This window comes from Equus caballus, chromosome 19, assembly GCF_041296265.1.
Source record: "Equus caballus isolate H_3958 breed thoroughbred chromosome 19, TB-T2T, whole genome shotgun sequence".
Classification (NCBI taxonomy): Eukaryota; Metazoa; Chordata; class Mammalia; order Perissodactyla; family Equidae; genus Equus; species Equus caballus.
The window spans coordinates 25410088-25430418 of record NC_091702.1 but is presented as its reverse complement, the minus strand read 5'-3'; the positions used below and the strand labels follow the sequence as shown (position 1 = coordinate 25430418).

At 34.6% G+C, this 20331-nt stretch overlaps 1 protein-coding gene across 11 annotated transcripts in view; it reads right to left on the bottom strand.

The window, feature by feature from the left end:
* NAALADL2 (N-acetylated alpha-linked acidic dipeptidase like 2) overlaps positions 1 to 20331 on the bottom strand; it is a 1279597-nt gene that overhangs the window by 294739 nt on the left and 964527 nt on the right. For all 11 annotated transcript variants that reach the window (XM_070242641.1, XM_070242639.1, XM_070242642.1 and 8 more), the window contains one exon: positions 18802 to 18921. In XM_070242641.1, coding sequence (XP_070098742.1) covers positions 18802 to 18921 — 120 coding nt within the window. The remainder of the gene's footprint in view (positions 1 to 18801; positions 18922 to 20331) is intronic.

Here is a 20331-nt window from a genome sequence, read left to right as displayed (position 1 = left end):
ATGCTTCCCTTTGAGATGACTTTTAAAAAGTCAACAGTACTGAAGTATTAGGCCTGAGGAAGACTGAGTTGAGATCAAATGCAGTTACAAAATAAAAGTGATAAAAGTGGGGGAAATTTTTGAATGATAGATTAGGAGGCACGTTAGGCACCTGATTGTTAAATTCCTAGAAAGGAAGAAAAAGAGACAGAAAAATGAGAAAAGAGGATTAATGAAGAAGCTTGGAAAAAGGAGGTTTAAAGGGACTAGAGGAGAAAATAAAAGGAAAATGAAAGAAAAAGAGCTAAAAAAGGAAATCAGCTCCAATTTGTTTTATGCCTGGCACATAGCTTTCTATGTGAATGCTTCTAAAGAATGATTGACTATCTTTCTTCAACATTTCTCCAAAATTGTCTACATGTATCTTCAATAGACTTTTTGTTGTTAGTGCTGTTGAGTCAATCCCTGACTCCTGGCGACCCTGTGTACAGCAGAGCGGAACCCTTCCCGGTCTCTCTGTGCCATCCTCTCATCTTCTGACACTATATCAGACAATGCCTCACTGCTATTCCTAGGATTTCACACCCAATTTTCATGGAAGTAGGTGGCCAGGTCCTTCTTCCTAGTCTATCTTAGTCTGGAAGCTCTGCTGAAACCTGCCACCATGGGCGACCCTGTGGGTATTTAAAACACCAATGGCATCACAGCAACGCACAGGCGCCACAGTATGACAACCGACAGACAGGTGGTGTGATTCCCTGATTGGGAAATGAACCTGCGCCTGGGTGGTGAGAGTGCTGAATCTTAACCAGTAGACCAACTGGGCTGGCTCTCCAATAGAATGAGATGCAATTATTAGGATATTGAGGGTGAGAATACATATTATAGATAGCAGAACAACTTGATCTATAAATATTTTGCTCCACTAGTACCATTTCCTAGGAGTGTATTTCTCAAGTAAGTATTTTTTGGATTTGTAAAATTCTGATTTCTTGTTCAGGATGTTTATTTTAAGGAATAATGCCTGAATGCAGCTAACTCATCCAACTTGTGGGTCCATGTAAAAAAAAATATTATTGGAATGGGTAGAGAAGGGGTTCACAAATAAAATTCAGTTCCCTTCATATAGTAAAATGCTTAAGGAAATTAGAAAAGGTTCAGAAAACAAAGTATCAAGTGTCAATCTTGAAAGGTTATGTTGAATCTCCACTTATGCTTCTCTTATAAAATTCCCTAACACCAACATCTGAATCTTATCCAGAAAAATGATGAGTCTGACCTAAATATACCGTTCATTTTTTAGACTGAAAGGGATTGGTAATCTCAAATAAAACTAATAGGTTGGTAAACATGTAGACATAGATAAATTACTTTTAATGAAGCAATGAGTCTATAAAGACAACTGTCTTTTTAAACATGATGAAAAGATCTTTGGAGAAAGTTTTCAACGTATCACATGACAACTTACGTAGCACTCTGAAAGATTTCCTCAAAGGGAGCTGGAAGTTGTATTGCTATAATAAACGCTCTTCAAGAAACTGACAGATTAAAAGACCATACCAGAGACCGTGGCCTTCTCTGTCAAGTGCACAAATTTCCTGAGTTACTTAAAAAGCTTTTGGCTAAATAAATTCTATGTCTGCAGCCTATGGTTACATATTTGAAGCTAACAATTTTTATGATTTTATCTTTTGAGATACATTTGGTGATTGGAAATCTAATACTGAACAGCAGTCTCTTGAAAACTTCAGATTTAAGGATCCTCCTGTGCAAACTGAAGAATTCACTGAATATAAAATTATTGTAATTTTAACGGGCTTAGAATCTCAGGATTACTTTAACATTCATGCTGAGATTATCTAGATGTTGGCTAATGTGTCCCTTAGATAAGACTATTTTAGTTGCTTTAATTCTTTCTTATTGAAAAGTGAATAACTTTTCATTTTTTTCCAACAATATTTTATGTTTAGCCTCTGCACTATTATATTAGAAATTTTGCAACTCTAAGCAGGCAATGGAAACTTTTGAGGATGATTTTACGCTGCGTACATAACGTATTAAAGTTTCTGTATAATAGTACTTTAATCCCAGAAGTAATTACTATTCTGATTTCTTTCACCATAGATTGGTTCCAGGACTTTGTATAAATCGAATCATATAATATGTACTCTTGTGTTTGGCTTCTTTTGCAAATCATAACATTTTGAGATTCATCCATGATGTTGTATGTGTCAATGGATTGCTTCTTCTTACTGCTAGGTAGTATTTCATTGTATGAGTAAACCCTAATTTGCTTATCTGTTCTCCTACTGATAGACATTTAGGTTGCTTACAGTTTGGACTATTATGAATAAATCTTTCATGAACATGCTTATGCATGTCTTTATATAGACATATTTTCATTCTTGGATAAATACCTAGACATGGCATTGCTGGGTAATATGGTTGATATATGCTTATCTTTATAAGAAATTGCAAAACCACTTTTTTGAAGTGGCAGGGCCATTTTACACTGTCACCAGTGAAGTATGAGAGTTGCAGTTGCCCCAAAAACCTGTCAATATATTGTGTTGTCAGTCTTTAATTTTAGCATTCTAGCGGGTATATATAAAAATTTAAAATATATATCTATCACATTTGCCCATTAAATGCTGATTATATTTACCTTTTGGGCCCGTGGTATTTACCTTTTGAGTGGTCTATTTCTCCCTGTAGATCATTTCCTTTCAGCGTGAATAAATTAACATTTCTGTGTGGGAAAGAGCTCGGGTTAACTCAGCAGGGCTGGGTTGCTCAAACCTAGCACATTTCCAAGAAAGGCCTGTCTTTAGGATCACGATTTAGTTTATGCTAACAGTATAATTTATGGTGAACTCCACGCAGAGATCTGATTTTTGGGTGACTCCAGTGATATTTTTATGTCCAGCTGCCCGCCCTCCAAATGACGAGTGATCTCTGTTTTATAGCCTAAATGCCAGTTTTGTTTTTGGCTGCTTGGAGTGATCTTTGTTTTCTAGTCCTATGCCTGGTGTCCTGAGCTTCAGGAGATTTCTTTCTGCCCAGCTGCCCTCCTCTAACCTTCATTGGCTACTGCCTTGCACTTGTTGATGACTTGGAGTACCTGGGATGGATTTCTCTCAGCTCACACACCCTGCCTCCTCACTTCCAGCTACCACTATCTTGTGCTCAGTCAAACACTGAGTGCCTCAGGAATTTTTCTCAGACATCCTTCCTTGCCCCCAGCTACTGGCAGCTCATTCTTTGGCCTCAGTGAAGATCTGGAGCATCTTGAGGGGATTTAACCTCCTTTTGGCTAATTGACGTGGAAAGCAAAGGTTTTGAGTCTTACCAAAATAACTTACTGTGCTTCATGTTATCATTAGGTCTTTGATTACTTAAGTAAACTGAGTCTTCTCCATATTAAGAGCTAAATTTTGCTCAGAAGCAGGTAAGTTTCTGTATTTGCCTTTGAAATAGCTTTCAACAGCTGGTCCTTGTGCTTGGTGGATACCCATTGTGTTTTGGAGGGATTTCTTGCAGCTACTGCTCTGTGCTGACTCTAGGCTCTGGTGTGTTACCTCACGCACTCAGTGAAGGCCTGTGGGGGAAGAATGGGTGGATTCATATTGTCTCTGTGGCTAGGGCTCCTGGGATTCTAAATCATTATGCCAATCCAAGGGATCTGTGACCCCTTTCAATCAGAAAACTGGACATTGGATAACTAACTGCATGTGGCTGTGTCTTAGGAACTGCTCTATGGTGTACACTGATGTTCCCCCAACCTTCCAACAACACGAGGCTCTCCTCACACAATCAGGCATTTACGAACATGAATTAAGTAGCAGTAGAGATACTATCGTGTGTGACTATCATATTTGCAAATAATAAGCAAAAGAATGTTAAAACACAGTATTGTGAAAGAGTGTATACAAAAATAGGCCCTACAATATACTGCTGTGATATTAAAAACTAATATTCTTTGACCCAGAAATGTCATATTTTAGAATTTATTGAAAGAAAGTATAAAACACTGTAGATTGGTTACTACATTGGTAGAGACTGGAAAGCTAACTATCGCTTTACAACTTGCTGAGACCTAGCTGCCAACAAGTACATGCACCTGCACGAGATTAGTAAGGTGAAAGTGAGGCAGCCTCAGCAGTGATGGGAGAGTCACAGAGCTATTTACTGGCACTGAACCCATAGTAAAGAAGGTGTCATCCCTGACTTTGGGGACTTCAAGATGCAGGTTGTGTGCACAACATTTCCCCGTGTATTATGGCTGAGGTAATGTGCTCCTAAAGCCAAAAAGTGAGGTGATAACTTTGAGCTCACTGGATCTTAGCAAAAGTGCTAGGGTTCCAAAGTCAGCAGTCGGGCAATAGCTTCTTGATCCCCAAGCTTTCTGATCATGCATGGTAGCAATATCTTTGGAAGGTCTCCATTATCATGCCGTTGGGTGAGTCACGCCCAGAAGACATAAAGGTGGCTCTTGTAGCCCTTCCAAAGACTCTGTAACAACTAATTCCATATCAAAAACTTATTTCTGCTTAAAGAGAATGGCTTCTTTTCCTGCAACAGTCTAATGACTAATAACAGAACTAGTTTGACACATAAATACAGAAATTAGATTAGTTCTTACCAGAGGGTAAGCAGGGAGGAGGAGATAAAAGGGGTGATTAGGCGCATGTGTGTGGTGATGGACAGATGGTAATTAGTCTTTGGGTGGTGAACATGATGTAGTCTGCACAGAAAACAAAATATAATGATACACACCTGAAATCTACATAGTGCTATAAACCAATGTTACCTCAATAAACAAAAAGAACTAGTTTGAAAAGGACAAGATGTGTGTACAACTATCTATATAGTATCATTGTTAGCAATAAAAAAAATGAAATATATAAATGTTCAAAACAAGGAACTGGTTAACAAATGGTAATAAGCTACATAATAAAATAATAAATATTCATTAATTGAATTTATTTATTTTGAAAAAAATTTCAAACCTATATTAAAGTTATAAGTATGTTACAATGAATTCCCCTATACTTTCGTCTAGATTCACTCATGTGCCAATGATATTATATATATATTGTTTGGAATATGAGCTATTTATATCAAGAGAAAGAAAATGCAAATCACAGTTCCCTTTTGGTAACAATGTATCTACATACATTACACAAAGAAAAACGTTCTCCGTGGTTTTCTCTGGACAGATAATTAGTTACGTTTTTATTTTTGCCCATGTATAGTTTATAATTTTTCTACAAAGAACATAATAAACTAATAAAAGGAGCTAGATTAATTTTCAGGGACTTCTTTGTAAGGTACGCAGTTCTTTTATGTAAACTCCTATTTCTAGGATAAAGTGACAATGCCAATCACGCTTGTGAATCTTTATCAACCTAGAGCATGTCACCTCATTTCGGGATAATGCAATACACCATTTTCTGAACCTATGATTACCTTCTGAAGACTACTGAAACTTGCTTAATATTTTGTATGATACTTCACCTGCAGCTAGAAAAATGTCATTTTTATTTCAAAGATGACTGAACTTCATATAAAACATAGTTTATAAATTAATGTCTTTCATTCAACTTCTGAAACTTTAAGATTAAATAATTCTGGATTGCTTTACCTGAAAAAGGGTGATGTGGAAAAGGGTACCAGTTTTGATGCTGTGACTCTAAAATAGCTTTTCTTTATAATCCTCTCTAGATTCACATCTATTTCAAATTTACATCTAGACTACTGCCACCTTTAACTCTTTCTGCAGTTGCCATTGACTGTCACAGATAAATGACTTTGAGCTGCTTCAAGGAGAGATGGCTGTCATATGAAGGCCCAGAGCTACCCGCCATGTTTTTGTAGTTATATGGCCTCAGGAAAGAGTTGTGAACAACAACACTGGATTTAAAATTGTCATGGTCTTTTATATTCCAAAAACTATTATATACAGTTTATAGATTTAGAGCAGAATTTCTAAAGGTAAAATATAGATAAAGAAAGAATAAACGTGAAAGCTAACAACCAAGAAACCAGCAGAGCCTTGGAAATCATTTACAGGCTCTCTTATACATTATGAAGATAAACAAATAAATAAACACCCAAATAAATAAAGGATGAATTCATAAATGAATTATTATGTAAATAAAGATTGGCTGGAGCGACCACTCATCAAAATGTTTGATCCCCCTTCACAATATGTGAACAGTGAGCACCTTAAGATAAAATTCTTCCCATTTGAGAATTCTTCCTTAGGCTGAATTGAAATGATTTCTCTACTGCTTGGAGACGTGAAGAAAATTGCTATCACGGTCGTCAGGAGGATCGTTGTTTCAGGGGTAAAATAGCTTAATTTCTTCTGCTGTTCAATTTCTTTTATCACTCTGGTCTTAAAATTATAATTTTGCAGCTAAAAAATATAGTTAATAGTAGTAACTGTGGAAGGATTAGTGTCAGGTTGTAGGACACTTAAGGCTATAAATTTGCAGGTGAAATTCCAGATCAAAGGGAGGGAATAATCAGTGCCTTCAAGTCTTACGGGCGCCGTATATAGAGGTGTGTTTTGAAAAGGTGAATGCAAATTGCAGATTTTGCTGTTTGAAGAAATCTATTTTCAAAGAGAAGGGATTGAAAACTTATTTAAGTTTCTATGAAAATTCCAACTTTTAGGTGCATATAAGGTTTGTTTAAAGCAGCATTTCTGTGGCCATTTTCACAAGACGCCTAGAGGAGAAAGGTTCCAGAATAAAACCAGTTTGAGAAAGGCTGCATGTTCTATTTACCTCTGGATCTTTGCCATGCATGGCAACATTCCAAAAGTTCTGCTTAGTGTATCTTTCACAGTATACTCTGGGAACCACTGGTTTAAAGCAAGTCTCACTTACATATTTGTTTAACTATCTAACATTATTATATCAATTTCCTTTTGTTTCACGGACGCAATTTTTTTCAGTCAAAGCCTTTATTTCATTTATTACTTTTACCAAGAGCTTATTTAGATTCTTCATTTTAAAGTCAATTCTTTTCCTTTTTAAAATTTTTCGAATTGTATGTATTTGAACTATACAAAATGATGACGTAAAATGGTTACCAACATAAAGATAATTAACACATCTATCACCTCACATAGTTAACATAGGTAACTCTTTTGTGTGTGTGTCTCTGTGTGTGCATGTGTGTGTGGTGAGAATGATTAAGATGTACTCTCAACAACTTTCAACTATACGATGCTATATTGTTACCTGTAGTCACCGTGAGGTACATTAGATCTTCAGAACTTAGTCTTTTTACAACTGAAAATTCGTGCCCTTTGACCTACATCATCCCATCCCCCCCTCCCCCTGGGCCCCTGGCAACCAACAATCTGTTTTCTATTTCTATAAAATTGGCTTTTTTTTTCTTAGATTTCACATATAAGTGATAGCAAATAGAATTTGTCTTTCTCTTTCTGGATTATTTCACTTGGCATGATGGCCTCCACATTCATCCATGTTGGTGCAAAGGCAAGATTTCTTTCTTTTTAATGGCTGAATAATACTCCATTGGAAATATATATATTTATATAAATATATCATATAAAATATAATTACATATTTATATATTATATATTTAATGTATAATATACAATTACATAACGTAAAAATATAAATAGATATATATACACACATAGACCACATTTTCTTTATCTTTTCATCCACTGCCAGACACTTAGGTTGTTTCCATATCTTAGCTTTTGTAAATAATGCTGCAATGAACATGGGTGTGCAGATATCTCTTTGAGATACTGATTTCATTTCCTTCAGATATAAATCTAGGAATGCTATTGCTGGATTACAAGGCACTTCAATTTTTGTTTTTTTGAGGAACCTCCATACTGTTTTCCATAGTGGCTGTACCATTTTACATTCCCACCAACAGTGTTTAAGGGTTCCCTTTTTGCCACATCCTTACTAACATTTGTTCTCCCCTGTCTTTTTTATAATAACCATCCTAACAGGTGTGAGGTGATATGTCATTGTGGTTTTGATTTGTATTTCTCTGGTAATTAGCAATGTTGAGCATCTTTTCATGTACCTATTGGTCATTTCTACATCTTCTTTGGAAAAATCTCTATTCAGGTCCTTTGCCCATTTGTAATTGGACTATTTGCTTTTTTGCTATTGAATTGTATGCATTCTTTATACACTTTTGATACTAACTCCTTGTCAGAAATATAGTTTATAAATATTTTCTCCCATTCTGTAGGTTGCCTTTCAATTTATTGATTGTTTCCTTTCCTGTGCAGAAGCTCTCTAATGTAGTTCCACTTGTTTTTGATGCCTATGCTTTTGAGGTCTTATCTAAGAAATCGCTGCCAAGATCAATGTCAAGGATCTTTTTGCCTATGTTTTCTTCTAGGAGTTTTATGGTTTTAGTTCTTACATTTAAGTGTTTGATCCATTTTGAGATAATTTTTCTAAGTGTTGTAAGTTGGAGGGTCCAGTTTCATTCTTTTGCATTTAGAATCCAATTTTCCCAACATCATTTATTGAAGAGACTGTCCTTTCCCCACTGTATATTCTTGACGCTCTTGTCAAAAATTATTTGACTGTACATGATTGGGTTTATGCATGGGCTTTCTATTCTGTTTCACTGGTCTCTGTTCCCATTTTTATGTCAGTATAATACTGTTTTGATTACTACAGCTTTGTAATATAGTTTGAAATCAGGCATGATGCCTCCAGCTATGTTGTTCTTTCTCAGGATTCTTTTGGCTATTGTGGGTTTTTGTGGCTCCATACAAATTTTAGGATAGTTTTTCTATTTCTGTGAAAAATGCCACTGGAATTTTGATAGAGATTGCATTGAAGCTGTAGATTGCTTTGGGTGCTATGGACATTTTAACAATATTAATTCTTCCAGGCCAAGAACACAGGATATCTTTCCATTTATTTATGTCTTCTTCAATCTTTTTCATCAGTGTCTTATAGTTTTCAGTGACTAGGCCTTTTACCTCTTTGGTTAAATCTATTCCTGAGTATTTTATTGTTTATAATGATATTATAAATGGCTTTTATTTTTAAATTTCTCTTTCAGATAATTCATTGTTAGTGTATAGAGATAAATTATTTTGTTCATGAACCAAGCAAGTCATTCAAATTTAAAATATCAACATAAATACAAAATTTCTTCATTAAGACCACTTAAGAGAAACAACAAACAAAAAACAAAGGAGCCATGATTTAATTATAGAACTTATCAAAGGCAAGCACATACCAATAGATACTAAAATTACCCCAGTACTTAGACTTGAAAAGGGTCTTTTTTAAGCATAAAACCATATCTGTTTAAATTAATTTCATTACTCATAAAAATCCTACATAAAATGTCATATGTCATAAGGGCAAAACTTCCATATTGTGGTTGTTATGTAGATGATTAACTGATGACATTAGCAGTAGGTTTTTAACCGAAGCATATTAAAGATCAGGTAGGAAAAAGTGACAATTACTTCATCAGAATAAGTTGCATTTTTTTTAAATTGTAAAGTGTATTGTACTGCATTGATGATGGTTTATAGACGAAACAATTTTATCTAACCTGCCAATAATGATGATTCACTGGTACCACCACTGAGTAAATAGTCATTCTTTTGAGTCCTATAGGGAGGTCTGGTGTCCAATATATCAATCAAAAAGTCACAGACAAAAAGCAACTTAGCTAAAGCCATTTTAAGAATGTGATGTTAATTTTGATTGTATGAATGAGTTCAAGCTAAATTTGTTACTATCTCAAATTGTTTGCACTGCTCTTTGGCTCTATAATCCAAATATTTAAATCAGCTGCTTCTGAAATTCAGGATGTTAGCCAGAATCTCACTAAGACTTCCCTTGATATCTAGATCTAAATAAAAAGGGATTTACAAATTGTCAGTGCATACTGAACAGAAAACCCTGTAAAACAGTAATAAACTGGAGGAATTGGTTGGTTTTAACACAAAGCAAAGCCTTGTAAACCTAGGAGATAGATAAACCTGCCAGTAGAATCACAATTTTAAATGTGAGACTTTATTGACGTGGTAAATTTGTGTAAGAAAGGGTTTTAAATCAGTTTATTAGTCTTTATGGTCACTTCAGTTGACAACTAGTAATAGAAAAAGCAGAAAGGAAGATAAATTAAGTAGAATCCACTGAAAAGAGTTGGATATCATAGTGAACAAGCAAGTGCAGAGAATTTCTCTCCCTACAAAACTAAATAAAACAAAAGAAAAACAAATAAACAAACAAAAACCATGCCATGCATACATCATGAAAGATAAGCAAGTAGAAAAATGCTTTGAAGTCAATTTTACATTTATATTTTATAACAAGCAGACTAGAAATAACTGTTGTTTCAGTACTTTGCACTAAAATTATCAACAACAGATAGAGAAAAAGGAAAAACAGCTATTTTAATTCTACCACCATACTTTCTGTACTCTACCACTCTGCATTTTGGCCAATATTATGGACTAAATTGTGTCTTCCCAAACTTCATAGGTTGAAGCCTAACCAAAAAAGTGACTGTATTTGAAGAAGGGCTTTTAAGGAGGTAAGTAAGGTTACATGAGATCATAAAGGTGGTGCCCTAGTCCAACAGAACCAGTGTCTTCATAGGAAGAGGAAGAGACACCAGAAATGAGCATGCACAGAGAAAAAGTCCGTGTGAGGACACAGGGAGAAGGTGGCCACTTGCAAGCAATGACGAGAGGCTTCCGGAGAAATCAACCCTACCTACACCTTATCTTGGACTTCCAGCCTCCAGAACTGTGAGAAAATAAATTCCTGTTCTTGAAGCCACCCAGTCTGTGGTACTTTGTTATGGTAGCCCTAAGACCAACGCAGTCAATACTTGTGGAGAAAAAAAGCACAAGTAACGAAAGAAGATTGAATGGAAAAAAAGTCTTAATCCTGTCACAAATGAAACAATATAAAATGAAACAACAACAACAAAACCCTGTAATGGCTGCATTGTGGCAAATTATAAGCCAGATGGAGAGTCATCTGGCCCAAGCTCGGAACAATACATGGACTTTTCATCTCGCATTGTTTTCCACATTTCTTACATAGTGACCATTTGTAACTACCATTTTGTGCGTGCAAAAGCATATTACAAAAATCCAGTAGCCAACAGAAGTCCTTGGTCAAAGATGGAATAACAAATGTATACGTGAATGACAAGACAGGATGAGAGCAAGAACTGAAGACAAAGAAATGAAAGTATAGTAAATTAAGCTATTGCTGGTTAGGATTATAACTCATTTGGTTTTGAATGCATTTCAAAAGCTCTAGAAAATAAAATATGCAGATATTTTTCCAAATAGAGTTGTAGGCTTTCAATTAGAAAAATAAGTTCCATAATGTTTTGGAAGATTAATATACCAAATATTACCATTTTGAATTGGCTTTAGTCTAAAATGATTTCAGCTGTGATGTGTTTATGCAGCCAATATAGAAGACAAGTTCAAAGGGTTAGAAAAGAAAGGATTTTAAAAAAAGTAATAAAATCTGTTAGAAAAGATTCTTGATTATATACATTGCAAAAAATAATCCAAGAAACATAAGCATAGCTCTAAGCTATTTTATAGGATTCTGGATTTGGTGACCTGTGTGTTGCCCCAGTTTCTCAGAAAGCGGTCAAGTTTCAGCATGGCTCCTCAGATTTGGGTGTCTGTGCAAAGGAAGATGAATAATATCACTTTTCTGATGCCTCACTCTAGGAAATCCTGTCTTAAATTAAAAACAGCCCAGTGGTATTGTCTCAGGGGAATAGCTACTGATTTGCCCTGGAGCTTGTTTAGATACTATTACTGTCTAATCTACGGCAGTTATAGTTTAGATTTATGACAATGAAACATTTTTTTAGTTCCAGAGTATACAAACATAAAATCAAGAGAAAAATTGTTAATTAATAACTGTTATTTGAAATTCATGGTAACTTAAGCATTTAAACCAATTACCTTCTGGGGCTAAAATGTCTCACATGTTTCTTTTACTCCCTGTCGAATAGCAGCATGGTGAAGAATAAAAACCAGCACTGTGGCAGTCAGTAGCAACTGTACAAGTCCCACAGCAGACATGGCTGTGGCAGTTCAATACCCTTCAACACAAGAGGAAGAGAGCAGAAGCGTAACAACACTGCACTTGATTTGCACAAGGAAATGGAAATCAGTTTGTGTGATTTGAAAAGAAGCACTGGTAGTTGAGTAAGAGAGGACTTTGTTTACGTCATCAAAGTACTGAGCTTTGAAAAGACAGATGGTTAAATTTCTTCAAGATTCTGAGTACATTCAAACTTTTTGCCACTGTTATATAATGCATGATTCTGAATGAAACCAATCATATTGTCTCCTGTGAATTCCAGCGTAGCATATCACACTGACCTCTATATTTTAGCTATTTATGCATGTCTTAGGTTCATGGTAAAATCATAAGCTCCCTGGCAAAAGGGGTATTTTATCTGCTTATTGTGTGCCCTGTAACACCTAGAGCAATGTCACACACAGTTGGGTTCTCTATAAATATTTATCACATAATAGAGCTCTGAAAAAGACTGGGGGTATTCACAATGAAGTAATACTATAGTCTGGGCTCAATGCTCTAAAGAACGTAATTGAACCGAGATATATCTACTGTATTTCTTGGTGGGCAGTTCTTAGTATATAAAAAATAAAACACGATTATTTTTAAATCACCCTATAAAAGAAACATATGTTTGCTACTTTTGCAGACCAAAAATAAATAAAAATCCTGTGGACAGTTTTACAATATTAACACAATTGCTTAGTTTTAATCAGGTTTGCCAGCTTCTGGCAGGTGTTTCAAAAGCAACATTTAAGTAGAATATAGCTAGATCGACTACTTTCATACGTATGAATGCTTCAGGCTTCCTCAAAATAACCTCTTAGAAATATCATCACTATTTACTTGAGAGTTACAGAGCACTGACTAATATATGAGTGATCAAATTCCATTTGTCTAAAGGCAAAATCAATACCTTCTGTGATCTATGAAAGATGATTTCAAGAAATAAAGGTGAAACAGCATTATAGAGAGATATGTATGTGTTTGTATTCCATCCTAATGTGTAAAACTATTATTTGGGGAGAAATCTTATTTTATCTGTAATTTCATAACATTTTGCATGAAGACTGTTGTGTTTCATTAACTAAGAGACCATTGACCTGTATATCCTTTATTGTACATTTCAGAGGTCGATGGAAATTGTCTTCAAGAAAGAGCATTTTTTTCCAAGAAAGTAGATCTTACAAAGAATCTTTTATAATCTACTCATTTAAGGGACCTGGGTACTCCATTCACCCCTACAGAACATTCTATAGTCCCCAGTAGAGTGAAAAGCATACATATATTAAGCACTCAAATGTTTGTGAATGAAAGAAGCAATAATAAAAGTTTATAATGCTCCTTAAACATCAATACTACATTAAATTAAGTTCACCATGTTCTGTATACAGTCATGCCTTGCTTAGGGATGGGGATATGTTCTGAGAAATGTGTTGTTCGGCAATTTTGTTGTTGCGTGAACAGCAGAGTGCACTTACACAAACTTTCATAGTATAGCATACTGCACACCTAGGATATATGATACTAATCTTATGGGACTACCATTGTATATGAAGTCCACCATTGACCAAAACATCGTTATGAGGTACATGACTCTAATGAGATACTGGAACAATAAATGCTGTTTATAAGTTTTCCGTAAGAAGGTTTAAAAATTAAAGTGTGTCGTTACCAATAAGAGAGTGAAAAGTCAAGCCACGGATCAGGAGAAGAACTAGCAATGTATAACCAACAAAAGACTTGCATCAAGAACATATGAAGAACTCTTAGAGATTAGTAAGAAAAAGACAAACAACTTTTTAAAATAGGCAAAAGACTCAAATAAGCCTTCAGAGAAGATTTCCAAATAACTCACATGTATGTGAGCATGTGAGAAGGTACTAAACATTATTAATCATCATATAAAAATTCAAATTAAAATCCAAAAATATATCACCATATACCCATGGGAATGATAGTACCAGATGTTAGTGATGACCTGGAACAAGCGGGACATTCACACATTGCTGGTGGTAGTGTAAGCACTTCGGAAAACTCTTTGGCAGTATCTACTAAGGTTAAATATGTGCCTACCCTATGACCTGGAAATTCCACTTCTAGATAAATACTCAAGAAAAGTGAGTGCATCAATTGTACCAACACACAAAAATAATCATTACAACTACACTCAATTTAGCTAAAAATGAGACACAATCATGCAAACCCAAATGACCACCAATCATAGAATAAAAATTAGGAAATGCATACCTGAATCTCTTAAGGTACCACATAGATGAGATTTTTTAACTAAAAAGCTAATTTTAAGTACTTTACTGGATTTTGTCAAAAATTCTGTTTTATACAATTGACATAATTTTTGGTGTCTATAATGCACATATTAGCATTACCATTATAAGAAAGATTTTAAAAAGTTATTTCACTGTAGCTTTCATAGAAAGAAATTAAATATAAAGTAAAATACTAATATGAAGTTTATATTTTCTCAAAGAAAAGAGGGAGGAAATTTATAATTTTAAAATATATATTTATTTCCTAAATGTTTGGGGGACTTTTTTTACACACATTAATATTTATTTTGTAGTTTTTTAGTTGATAGTTTTTAATTCTAAAAACTTATAAGCTAATTTTAAAAGAACGAATTATTTTTATTTTTGTAAAATTAGTGGTAGCACAAAGGGAGCAGAAAAGCATATTCAAAATAATGACAGAATTGGGGCCGGCCCTGTGGCCAGGTAGTTACGCTCCCACACTCCACTTCAGCAGCCCAGGGTTTCATCAGTTTGCATCCTGGGCAAGGACCTAGCACTGCTTATCAAGCCACGCTGAGGAGGCATCCCACATAGCACAACCAGAAGGACCTGCAACTAGACTATACAACTATGTCCTGTGGAGCTGTGGGGAGAAGAAGAAGAAAGAAAAATGACTGGCAACAGATGTTAGCTCAGGGTCAATCCTTAAAAAGAAAACAAAAAAATAGTAAGAGAAGTACTAGAAAAATATCAAGCATATAAAAGCCTTGGTTCTTGCCCCTTACTTACCATTCAATGAGTAAGTCATTGGTAAACTATTGCTACCACCAGAAGACAAAGTAATTTATTAGCTATCAGTGTTATAACTTGGAAAAATAGTAATTTTTTAGATTTTGTTTTCAAGTTATAATGAAAATTTCCAAACAAATCCAAAAGAAGAGAGAACAGTACAATGAACTCTCATGTTCCTATTGTGTAGCTTTGGTGACCATCAACATTTCACTATTCTCCAAGCAATTTTTTTAAGGTCAATCTTTCATGAATTCCAAGAAAAACCTATAATCATTAGTAGCAGATTCAGATTCATTAAACATTTCTGAATCTTCAAAAGATTCCATCCTCCCCACTCAGGATGACTTAGTTCAAATTCAGTGGACTAACCTCAGGGAAATGGCTTCTTTTCTTAATGTCAAGTTTTTTAATGTCAATGGTTTAATTTCTCTTCATTTCAAAATCACAGTGAGAACGTTGAACTGGAGGAAGAGCTCCAAATGTATTGCACTTGTCTCAGTCACAATTAACTGTTTTCTTAGCAGTCTAGAAGATGTTGCTAAACTCCTGACATATACAACAACACAAGTGAAACAAACAGTTACTATGCTGAGTAAAAGAAGCCACACACAAAGGGCTATATATTGCATAATTCCATTTTTTTAATGATATTATGAAAGACAAATCTATAAGGGCAAAAATCAGATCAGTATTTGCCAGGAACTAGGGATGAAGGGAGCAGACTGAAAGCAAAGGGGCATGATGGGACTTTTCTGCGTGATGGAAATACTATATATCTTGACTGTGACTGTGTTTACATGATTGTATACATTTGTCAACATTAATCAAGCTGTACACTTAAGAAGGGAGAATTTTACCGTATGTAAATTATATCTCAATTCATCCAATAAGTCTAACTTAAATAAAAAGAATAGCATTCCAAGGTCAAATGGACGAAGTACAGTGAGACAACCCTCTTCCTTGATTGGGGCAACACACTAATAATGAAGTCTGAACTGGTACATATTTAGGGCAATCATTTCACTTTTTTTTTTAATCAAGCTTGTAATCCATTAAAATATCCTGTATGCGTTCAGTTTTTTAAAATAAATGCAGTACAGTATGTTAGTTCTTTAAAGATTCCATCTGATATGTTTAAGTCCGCCACATGAACTTAGCAAGATCTTTTGGAATCTGCATATTGCTATACAGGAGTAACTGATATTTCTTACAGCCTTATGCCATCTGCAATTAGTCAGAAACCTTTCCTTTAGAAAATATTGTTCTATGTAGAAAAATAATTCTGAATTTGTTTTTTTTTTCGGTTTATACTGGATTATATGGAACATGATTTGTATCCAGTAACAGAATCTAAATAAAATGATGAAATATAAAGATACTGAAGACAGATAAAATATCTTTGTCTTTGTAAGAGAAGTTACATATATCTTGATGTTATAATTAAGTTCTTTCTTTGAAATAAACATTTTAAATCTTTCTTTTAAATGCTGCCTGTGTTAAATTATTTTGATGAAGCCACATAAATTACTGTGGGGTTTTGTTTCCTCCAGTTCTCTCAACTATTATATTTTTAAAGTGTTCATATATTTTAAAGAAAAATATGCGATATTAAATTTTGGTATGCAAATATACCCTATAAAATTTAATATGCATGGATAAGTAATTCCCATTTTTAAAAATTCCGTATGCTATTGTTTGTTTGAACTTGTGATAATCCTACCCTTCTAAATTGGCCTATAGAACACACACACACACACAAACACAAAAATCTCAACTGAAAGAATTTTCTTTCAATACAGATCCTAGTTCATTCTTAGATTAGTATGCAAACATTTTATTTTTTATTTATTTATTTATTTGCTTATTTTTTGGTGAGGAAGATTGGCCCTGAGCTGACATCTGTGCCAACCTTCCTCTATTTTCTCTGTGGGTCACCACCAAACATGACTTGATGGGCAGTGTGCAGGTCCATGCCCAGGATCCAATCTCGTGAACCCTGGGCTGTGAAGCAGAGTGAGCAAATCACTATGATACCAGGTCAGGCCCAGTATATAAACATTTTCAACTATAGAACAAAAAAGTTTCCTCCCAAGTGAATAAGTAGCTACATTTTCCATGTCACTATTCGTTATTAAGAAACCATGCTGTACTTCAGATAATTAGGTTTAGGTATAACATATCACAGTCCTCTGTTACAAGATGTTCAAAGACATTTTAAATAGCATTATATTCTCAGATACTTCCATAGATTTGATATTTCTATAGCTGTTTGTATCAATTTGATACTCGATAGTTTATTTATCTGCATTTTTCAATGATTATACGTCTTCTAAGATTCTCTAAATAAGAAAACTGCAACACACGAGGAGGAAAAGACATAATTTTAAGCTAACCTTCCTCAATTTCTGGATATTTGATCTTGTACTTTCTTCTTCCCGATCACCCACTCATTCAAAAATATCTTAATTTCCAAAGGGAGACATTTGCAGCTGATTTTCCTCTTTTGAGTTTTTTCCCAGGCAGGTAAGAGAGAGAATTCACAGTAGCACAAAGAGCAGGAAGAATTCACTTCCAGAGCTAGATATAATTTAGGGCACGCACGTTGGGATTTTGCTGATCTAAAATGTACAGATTTATCCATTTCATCTTTCATAATGTCTTCTTTATTACACTATGTATGGAAATGTCAATGAAAACTATTAAACTAGAAAATACTTTATGAAAGTCATAAAATGTTAGTTTGCATTACATTTCAATCAAGAATTATGGCTAATCTAAAGTGGTGTTCATTATCTCTTTCTTTTTCTAGTTTGGTTTCTGTGATACTTACTGGAAACTCTGTGAGCATCTAAAAGGTCATTTCTAAAATACACCACTAGCCCTTGTGGTTTGGAGGAAACCACCCTCCAGCGCTGGCATCATTGCTCTCATTCTGAGAAATAACACATAGCATTTTCTCTGTAGTGAAAGTCACAAAAAGAACACAGAAATAAAAGCGTGATCTCTACTAATAAACAAGAAGGATGTTCTGAAAAATTCTTTGAAACAGGTGAGAAGTGACTAAATTTAAAAAAAATATGTAACTCTAATGAGACATTATCACAAACTGCATGATTTTCTTCAAATTACTCTGTAGGAAAATGCACGCTTTCCTTTTCCATAAATATTTTTCAAACAATATTTTCTAAATATCTTGAATTTAGTTCTCACTATATTGAAGGAATTAGACAGAGATCCTGCTCTCAGGGGGCTTACAATGTAGTCAAAAAGATAAGACAGGTCCCAAAGTTACCCAAACCATGAATGAGGGGAGAGAAATCCAAAAGTAACCAAGTTTACCACAAAATGTCAAGATTAGCAGAACTAGACACTTGAGAGCTAAATTCAATTTTTAAGAAATAAATTTACATTTTTACTTATGTTCTCTATCACTGTATAACTCACACCTACAATTATCATCATGACAGAGCAGCAAGTGAAGAATTTCAGAACATAAGAAATTAGTTGAAGGGATATTGATAAAAAAAATCAGCAATGGATTATTCTTTAAAACACTTGTGAATGGTTTTTATGCAAATTAAATAAGAAACGAAAAATTATGAAATGCCAAATTATAGCATAAAAGGCAGTTTTACATAATAATTTTACAAAAAATTGGTTCATCTTACCTCTGCTACCAGTTGCTGAAGAGATGGCGAAGATACAGAATACAGACTCGAGTTACCCCTTATGGGACTATGGAGGCTAACATAAGCTACAACATTTCTCTGCAGAACCTTCTTGAATTCCTGAAATCCAAAAATAATCCATCTTTAACGTAAACAAAAATAACAGATTCTATTTTGTCAGTTACATGTTGAATAATAAACACTTCCTACTTAAAAGTATTATATTACACAAGCACTTTTTTTAAAAAAAGTGATCTCGGGGCGGCTCCATGGCCGAGTGGTTAAGTTTGTACGTTCCGCTACTGCAGCCCAGGGTTCGGATCCTGGGCGCGGACATGGCACTGCTCGTCAGGCCATGCTGAGACAGCATCCCACATCCCACAGCTAGAAGGACCCGCAACTAAGATATACAACTATGTACTGGGAAGTTTGGGGAGATAAAGCAGAAAAAAAAAAAAAAAAGATTGGCAACAGTTGTTAGCTCAGGTGCCAATCTTTAAAAAAAAAGTTAAATTAAAAAATTAAAAATAAAATAAAATAAAATAGGGCGCCTTCAGCCGAAAACTTGTGGGGAAAAAAAAAAAAGCGATCTCATACCATTTAATAGAATACACAAAGGTCGTAAAAGGATTTTAAATAAAGGTCATGAGGAGTTACATATAACATATGATAAAATATTTTAAAGCATGTTCCTGACAAAAGTTAAGTTTTAAGAGAAAATGTCCTTAAGTGATTAACAGGGCATAAGATTCGGTGTCACAATACAGAATGGAATATTTGCACCAGCGACAGCAGTTAATTTTATAGTCATAGAATTAGAGAACAGACATGGGTAAACTATTTCCATGATTAAGGGAACCAACCCTTTCCTTTGAGGCAATGAGCTACTTTTTGCACAAAGAGGCTCTTTTTTCTGAGCAAAATGGGACACAATACAATCGTGTCCCTGCACATATCACCTGAAATAAAACCTGGTGCATTTCACCCATATTAGTAGCATAAAATGATTCAGTAGAAGAGTTTTTCCACTTCTCTGCTGAACCCTATCCCTGAAAATTAAAGATGACCGATCCTATTAATCGAGTACCACTAAGAAGTCCTTCTGTAATTTTCCTCCATTTTTGCATAAACATTTAATGAATAATTGTCATGGTGACAATTGTTTGGAAATCTTTCTTATTCCAACCCTATCAGATGAAAGACTGCAAGGACTTATGTACCTAGCAAATCAATAATGTTACTCCTATTTTAAGGTGAAAATTCAGCTATACCTCTATAAGATAGGTGAAAAGACAATTTCTTCAAAGTTAAATATTTTAATGAGCAGAAACGATGAACTTAAGGTTAAGTACTCTGCTTTACACATAATATTGTTTAAAAAATATCCATTGTTATACAAGCACTATGGAAAAACAGCTCCTATGTGCACATACCGCATTGACACTGTCTATATGTTAGTCCATGTAATTCTCACAAGAACCTCATGACATATGCAACACTCATTTGAGGAATCGAGTCTTGGGGAAGTTA